Below are 8,339 nucleotides of genomic sequence, written 5' to 3'. Positions count from 1 at the left end.
GCTAAAATGTGCACGCAAGCGCACACACACACACGAACATACACAGCCTTCCAGCGGATTCCCGTGCCCTCCTTTGGATCCCTTCAAAACCAGTCGGAGGAATAAGCCCCAGGTACCCCAGACCCAGAGGTGCGACTGAGGAGGAAGGTCAGCACTGCCTGGCCAGGGGGAGGCCGGCAGCGTTCGGGGACAGGCCCTGCATGAGCAGGCTGAGGGCGGGCCAGAAGCGCTCCAGTCCTCAGCCTTCTCCCTGGCCTGGGGTGCTCCCGGTCGGTGGGTGGGGCTCACTTCCAGAAAGCCAGACATCACAGCACAGAAAGCGGGTCCCTCGGTTTATTGGAGAAACGGGGGGGTGGGGACAAGAGGCCTGAGAGTTAGGGGACATGGGAAGGAGCGCTCTTCTTCCTGGGCAAGGCCAGAGGCCAAGACAGCGGAAGGGAGGAGTCCCTCCCCAGGCGGCATCCCCTTCCGGTGCCACGAGATGAGCAGAGCAGAGGCTGATGGGAAGGAGGGCGTGGTGTATTCTCAGAACACGAGGGGGACAGCTACCGAGGCGCTGCTCTTCTCAGCCAGCAGTGGGGGCGGTGGCACTTCTGGCAGGCCGAGGGGCCTCTCTGGCTCGCCCTGTGGGGCCGCCTAGCACCTCCCCAGGCTGCAGGAACCCGCTCCGCAGGTGGTGTTGAGCTGGCCGCAGGGCGCGCACAGGCCGGTGCTCACCGCCAGGTTCCCGCTGCAGGGGGCGCTGCAGACGCTGCCCGTCACCGGCCGGGAGCCCGACACGCAGAGGTCCCCGCAGACGACCCCGCCGCGGGAGCTGCTGACACCTGCGGGGACAAGGGCGGTGTCAGGAGGCCTGCTAGTGGCCACCGCATCTGGCCACCTTCCTCTGGCCTCTCTTATCTGTTCAACCCTCCCAGGAAGGACACAGAGGGCCTTCAGTTGGTGTTTTGAAGGTGTGGACGGAAACTTGGCCTGCAAGTCAGGAGCCCTGGCTTCTGGCCCTGGATCTCCTTTGTGACCTTGGGCAAGTCCCTTCCTTGCTGTGGGCCTTCGTGTCCTCACTATACAAGGTGAGGGTTGTATTGTGTGACGTCTGAGGTCCCTTCCTGCAGTGATCTTTTTCCAATCTCATTCATGCTGTGAGGTTCTTCCTGTTAGCTAACCTCAGTCTCACCTACTGTATGACTAACCTACTCCCATTTACTGAGGGAATTACTTGAAACACTCCTCCTGGTATCTCTATACACTCATAGCCAGGACACTCTTGTTGCCCAGGCTAGAATTTTCCTTTTCATGTCTCAGAATACTTACAGACATTCACAGCTCCAACACCTTCACACAGCCTGAGTAGGGAAAAGGTGAAAAAGGAAAAGAGAAAACAGGTTAGAATAAGATCTCCAAGTTTCCCCTGGGTGCCGTGGGATGGGTCAAATGGGCTGTTTCTGGCCTATATTTATGCCCTTGTGCTAACTTTTATAAAGTGATGTTCTGGCAGTTGCAGCAATGCCAGGGCACACTATTTAACAAACAGAGTATATGTTGAATTTCAGCCTCACTTGCCCTTCAGTTGGTTGCTTTTGTGCAGTGCATAGCCAGAGCAACAATACCTGGCGTACCTGGCTGGGCTCAGCTTTAGGAAGGGGAAGTTTCCTTTGGGGAGTCACATGAGGCCAGGATCAGAGTTTGGCCAGCATCTCCACCCTGGGGCAGGATGACTGCCAAGAAACCTGGCAGGGAGTGGATCTTGCAAGAGCTGAGGATGGAATAATTTGAGGATGTTCTGAACTTGGAGGTAGGGCCTAGGTTCTAAATCTGGGAAGGCCCTGGGCTCTTTGGGACTCGGAACGTTGCAGTGGCACTGGCCTTCATTTCCTGTCTGTTTGCTGTTGACCATGTTCTAGTCCTTCAAGATATGTGTTTCAAAGACCTCAGAGTCTAGCTTGGGACCAGTTCTTAGGACTGAGACTAGGATGAGGGAAAATCAGAAGTGGGCAGGCCTATGCAAGTGGAATTCATGGGGCAACCGAGATGATCCTCACCTCTGCTCCTCTCCCTCCAGCAGGCGCCTGTAGGTGGCGATCTCAATGTCCAGGCCCAGCTTGGAGTTCATCACCTCCTGGTACTCCTTGAGCAGGCAAGCCATGTCCTGCTTGGCCTTCTGCAGGGCCTCCTCTAGCCCGGCCAGCTTGCAGCGGGCATCATTGAGGGCCACCTCGCCCTGCTGCTCTGCCTGGGTCACTGCAGCCTCCAGCTTGGAGTTCTAAGAGCCCAGGAGAGAACAAGGTGGGTTATGGCCTTTGGGTCTCTGTGTCCATTTCCTGGATGTGTCCAGTCTCTCCACCCAGATGAGATCACCCCAGGAACAGACCTCTCCCTTTTATCACCTAGGGTTCCCTGAGTGGCCATAACCAAGGACTCAAGTCATCCAAATGGGCTGGAGAGTGAATGGTGAGATCCAGTTGGACACACACACTGCTGGTGGGACCCTGGGTGGGCCTCAAACACTCCCTACCTGGCACTTGGCATTCTCGACCTCAGCCGTCAGCCTCTGGATCACGCGGTTCAGCTCATTGATCTCCTCCTTGGTGCGGCGCAGGGTCTCCCCATGCCGGATCACTGTGGCCTTGATCTCCTCACACTGGAGGGAAGCAGAAAGGCTCGTGAAGCTCAGCATGTGACATTCCACCCACTCAGGACAACATGGATGATTTGCAGGTTGTCCAGTGCTCAACCTGTGTAACCATACATGGTGACTCTGTCCTGCCACTATAACCTGAGGACTGTCTGCCCTTCTGTTATCATCTCTAGGGATCAGAATCCTTGGAAAAAAAAGGTTTCTCTAATTATTTATCTCAAGTCCCTACCACTGCTGTGTCTAGGAGGCAGGTGTCCTGGACCACTCACCTTGCTGCGGTACCAGCTCTCAGCCTCGGCCCGGCTGCGGCTGGCGACATCATCATACTGGGCCTTGATCTCGGCAACAATGCAGTCCATGTTCAGGTCCCGGCTATTGTCCATCTTGACGATGACTGAGGTGTCCGAGATGTTGGCTTGGAGAACACGGATCTCCTGTGGATCAGGAGTCAGGAAAGAGGAAGTATAAGCAAGTTATCTGAGCTTTTTCTCACCAGCCAATGGCTGTAATCTCTTTGGTCCATCTGGAGCCAAAGTCTCGTTTGGAGCAGACAATTCCCTGATGAAATTGCATCGCTTTGCATACAGATAAGAAATCCCATTTAGAAAAAAGTGCCATTACTTCTCAAATGTTTGCTTTGGGGATTTTTCAGGCCCCTGTAAATCTTGTCCCTGCAGCCAGCATGCTGGGGATACTTCCTTGGGGTCCAGGCCCCTGTGTGGGGACCCATTTCTTGTTCTCATGGACCAGGCACAGGCTCCTGGCTGCCAGAGAAAATCTGAACTAGAGGAAATGCAGTGAAGCTTTGTGCCTGGAATTTGGTTTCCCAAGGCACAGCTGTCCTAGAAGTCGTCACCCTTCCATGCCCCTTACTAATTCTGTCCCGTTTTGCTTCTCCATTCCTCTGCCTAACCCTTCAATCTCAGCCTGTATTCCTGCATCAGCTGACCAGTGACGGGGGCTGTACATCCTGGGGGATGCCCACCAGGACCGAGAACCCTCTCACCTCTTCATACAACCGCCGCAGGAAATCGATCTCCTGGATCAGGGCCTCCGAGTTGGCCTCCAGGTCCGACTTGCGAACGTAGGCACAGTCCACATCCTGTGTAGGGTTCAAGGGGCCATGAGATTCAAGGGTGCTCTGCGGGCTTGGCTGCATCATGGCAGGACAGAGAGGATAGGGTGGACAGGGGCTCAGGGAGGGGCTTGGCTCAGGCGCTTACCTTCTTTAGAGCCACAAACTCGTTCTCGGCTGTGGCCCGAAGAGCAACTTCTTCTTCATACCTGAGGGGTATGGGGAAGACAGGGCCCCTTCTGAGCAACTCTCAACTTGGCCATGAAGCATGCAAGCAAACAAGCCTGATTCCTAGTTCCTTCCCCCACCCCCCACCCCAGCCCCCTGCCCAGCTCGTTTCTCCGCCTCCAAAAGAAATGCAGTGGGACCAGGGAGGAACCAGGTGGTTGGTGCAGGCCTCCTGGGATATATGGGACTATTGAAACACCCACCTTCACATCACCTCTGAGCTCCTCAGTGGGGTGGGGAGGTGGTGGGAGGGGGGACTGGGGGCAGGATCTAGAAGCTGTGCGTGTGCATGTGTGTGCATGTGCGTGTGCGTGTGCGTGTGTGTGTGTGTGCGTGTGCGTGTGTGTGTGTGTGTGTGGCTGGGGCTGGGAGGTGCCTTATTTTCTCACCCAGGTCTGCATTTCCCTTTCCTCTGACTCCTCCCCTTGCCCCTGGCTTTGCGACAGGTGATAGGATCTCCCCTCTGTCCTCCTCCTCCTGGCTCAGACGAGAGAAGTGGAGCCTGCTGCTTCCTCCTTCGCTGTGGGCAGCCTTGCTCAGAGCCAGAGGCAGGGAGCACAGTGGCCTGGCAGCGCATGGCTGAGAGTGTAACTGAAGGAAGGTGGCCAGCTCTGGAAGCTAGATTCCTTTAGAGAATCCAGTGTGTGCCTTTGTATTCTGTGTCACTGTTTGTCATCGGAGGTCTCTGTCTGTGACTCTGCCATCTCTGCCTACCAGGGGACTGTAAGCCCCACAAAAACACGAGTTGGGTCTGTCATTCGGCCCTGGATTGCTAGCACCGTGTCCAGATCTGCCTGGTGCCTGGTAGGTGCTCAAAAAGTGTTAGCAGAATGAAGGAGTGAACTTCAGAAGGTCCAGGACTTTGAAAGCTAGACTCAAAGGCATCAGCAATGTTAGTTTGTCTGGGGTCCTAAAAGAAGGATCTATGGGTAGAAGAAAGAGAGAGAACATCATTTCCCTGACCTGCTGGTAGGAAGTCAAGCTGAGCTCCGTCCCCAGGGGGCCAGGACCCACCCACGAAACCCATGTGCCTCGAGGAGGGGCAGAGGGCACAGGCTCTTCCTGATCCTCAGGCAGAGACCCAGCCACAGGTCTGGACGCTGCCCTGTGCTGGGAGCCACCTTCGAGCCCTTTCCAGAGCCGGCCCCTTCCCACACTCACTTCTTCTTGTAGCCCTCCAGCACCTCCTGCACGTGGTTGAGCTCTGAGGACAGCCTCCCACTGTCGGCCTCCACGCACTCGGCCTCCCGCCTCAGCGTCTCGATGTAGCCCTCGAACAGGGGCTCGAGGTTGCTCTCGCAGCACTGGCGGTTCTGGTAGAACTGCAGCTTGGTCTCCAGTAGCTTGTTCTGCTGCTCCAGGAAGCGCACCTGCCACACAGAGGCAGACCCTGAGAACCTCTTCTTGTAGGACCAGAGCGCAAGAGGGCGGAGGGTCCCAGCATCAAGACCCAGGATCCCTAACTCTGACCCAGAGTCCTCAGAAGCATTATGTCCCCTCTCTTAAAACCACATTAGGGCTTCAGTGACTCTCCTGGAAGTCCTTCCTTGGAGCTAATGTCAGTCTCTTCTAAGGCAGTATACCTATTGTCAAGGAAAGCACTAAGCCATGCAGAGTCCAGACCCTGCTGCTCTTGTTCATAATGTGTCCTTGGGCCCAGCACTTAACCCTTGTCCTGAGTGCCTGCCTTGCTGAGTTTAATGCCCTGGGGCAGAAATCACACGAATGCAGAATGTCTACTGTTCCAAGACAGGTGTGACTGTCAGCGTGCAAATGAACAGGTCAACCTTTTTAGAAAGACCAACTGTAAAAGCTAACAAATAAAGTATGTGCTGATAATTAAAATCCTACGACAACAATGCAATTAGAATAATAGTCACTTGGACTATTAGTGCAGGGATGTGGTGTGTGCCAACCCTCTTGTTTTACAGATGAGGAAGGTTTGTAGAATTGAGAGGTTCCCTAACTGCCCGAGATCTCATAGTGGCAGAAGAATTCAAACTTTGATCTTCTGCCTTGCGGGGTGGGGGGTGGGGGTGGGGGAAACCGGAAGTTCGAGGGCTTCTCTTACTACAATAATTGCCGACAATTGTGCCCAAGAAAAATTTCACATCCATTCTTCCATGAGGTTGGCCCACCACCCCATTCAGATCCTTTTATGTAAAAACTTTGCCACATCCCTGGTAAGTCCTTTCTTGTGCTACTCTTGGTCTCTCATGCTGTTAAGAGCTCCAGATCATTTTGGCCCTTTCTGATGGGTATCTCTGTAGCATGAATTCTCGCAAGTTTGGCTCTGGATAACCTTCCCTGGCCCCAGAACTTTTTCCTCAATGAAGCCTTCTCCCCTGGCCCCTCGAACCACTGCCTCATGGCAGTTGCCTGGATTCAGTGGTGAAGACTTGAGCTGGACACTAACATCTGCAGATGGTTTCAACCAGACCACATACTACCTTCCTCTCCACAAGGCCCAGGAGAGTGGGGACCATGTCTGTTGCTCACCCCTGGATCCCAGGCACAGAGGTATGGACAAACCACTCTGGCCTCTGCTCAGTGGTCAAGTAACTACTGTCATATAAAGGGCTCTGTGTGAACCAGGAGATTCCCTCTGGGCAGTCTTCCAGTATCGCACTCATCAGCCCTGCTTGGACATGGGGAGTACCTCCTTGCCAAGTAAGCAGCTGCTGGTCCTCAAATGCATCGAACACCCACACAGCAGCTCTTTGCTCACAAGATGTTCTCTCTCAGCACTAGAGTTTCTGCCCTTAGTTCTGTTGTTGTGTTTTCAGCTTGTCTTCCCCCATTAGACTAGGCAGCTTCTCAGCCTATTCTTGTTTTTCTGTGTCCAAGAGGTATGATTTCCTCTCCTTTTGGACTGAGGGCTTCTGTGGGCTTGTCTCTGACTCCTTCCTTAGTGCCCAGCTGGGGTCCTGAGCATGGGTGGGATTCAGGAAAGGCGTGATCAAGGAGACTCACCTTGTCAATGAAGGCAGCGAACCTGTTGTTGAGACACTTGATCTGCTCCTTCTCCTCCTGCTTCACACACTGTGCATTGGGGTCAATCTCCAGGTTGAGGGGTGTGAGGAGGCTCTCGTTCACTGACACGGTGGTGATGCAGGGAGGGCTGGGTCCGCACACGCCACCGGAGCGGTACCCGAAGCTGCGGCCAAAGGAGCCAGTACGGAAGCCCCCGCAGACACTGCGGCTGCCGAAGCCCCCGGTGAGGCCGCGGTAGCAGGAGATGCCGCGGTAGGGGGCGGCTGTGATGCAGCAGCGGCCGGGCCGAGGTCCACAGGCGGAGACGCAGCTGAAGGCGCGACCGCCGAATCCAGAGCCCACAGTGCTGAAGCCACAGGTCATGTTGGAGACAGGGAGGTGTCTGAACAGTGGAGAAGCTGGCAGAGGACGGAGCCAAAGGCTTGTGCTCCCTGAGCTGTGGCAGGCCCTTTTATGCACCAGGGCAGCTGGCAGTAAAAGGGGCAGCAAAGAGAAAATAGCTGCATTTTATTAGCTTGGCATCACCCCGGCCTCTCAAGAGCCAAGTGTTTGCCTATTCAGTAGAGCTGTGTCAACAATCTCGGCCTCAGGCCTGTTTCATCTTCAAAGCCATTTACGAGCTTCCTCATGGCCTCTCCCCCTCCCATTGCTACTGGAAGTGGAGACCTCCTAGAAGTATCTAGTTGGACTCCATGCTCCGAGTGCAGGCAATGGTTGCAGTGACCTGGGGTAGAGCCTGCTCCCCAAATCTTTTTCTGGAAGGCACAGAGCTGGACTATGGGTCCTGGAACTGTGATCTGGCCTTGGGGTACAGTGGTTGGCCTATCCCATAGAGGGGGCAATGTATCAAACAACCTCTTGTTCTGGGCTTCTTTGCTTTTATCTTTTAAAGTATGTCCCATTCTTCACCGTCAATATGAGCTTCCCTTAAGCTATTCCTACCCAGAGCCTTTTCAGTGCTGGGGTTTGAGGGAGAGATGTGGGAGAAAGCATGGCCCTGGCACTTTGGATATTCCTAGGAAGGCAGGAGCCATGGGGCATCCACTGGGACATAGGAGAACCTGAGTCAGAGAGTTCAGGAGAGAACCAAGGTTGTTCTTCAGAGTTCTAGGCATCACTACTGGTGGGCTTCCCAGGTAGCGCTAGTGGTAAAGAACGTACCTGCCAATGCAGGAGACTTAAGAGATGCAGGTTTGATTCCTGGGTCAGGAAGATCCCCTGGAGAAGGGAATGGCAACCCACTCCAGTATTCTTGCCTGGGGAATCCCCATGGGCAGAGGAACTTGGCGGGTCCATAAGGTCACAAAGAGTTGGACATGACTGAAGTGACTGAGCACGCACTGGTGGGCCAGGGGGCAGGATTAGAGTAGAACACCCCAGAGCTGCAGGGTCAATCCAGGGAGGGTT

The 8,339-nt window shown here is 54.6% G+C and overlaps 1 protein-coding gene across 1 annotated transcript; it reads right to left on the bottom strand.

The window, feature by feature from the left end:
- Positions 1-636: 636 nt before the first annotated feature.
- LOC136166060 (keratin, type II microfibrillar, component 7C) lies at positions 637-7,295 on the bottom strand. The gene is made up of 9 exons (XM_065932088.1): positions 6,912-7,295; positions 5,100-5,308; positions 3,859-3,919; positions 3,642-3,737; positions 2,905-3,069; positions 2,513-2,638; positions 2,040-2,260; positions 1,312-1,343; positions 637-824 (listed from the first exon to the last, which is right to left on the bottom strand). The coding sequence occupies exons 1-9, from the start codon at positions 7,293-7,295 to the stop codon at positions 637-639; spliced, it is 1,482 nt and encodes a 493-aa protein (XP_065788160.1).
- Between the last annotated feature and the right edge of the window lie 1,044 nt (positions 7,296-8,339).

This window comes from Muntiacus reevesi, chromosome 4, assembly GCF_963930625.1.
Source record: "Muntiacus reevesi chromosome 4, mMunRee1.1, whole genome shotgun sequence".
NCBI lineage: Eukaryota > Metazoa > Chordata > Mammalia > Artiodactyla > Cervidae > Muntiacus > Muntiacus reevesi.
The sequence above is the reverse complement of the archived record's forward strand: the minus strand, read 5'-3'. Positions and strand labels throughout refer to the sequence as shown.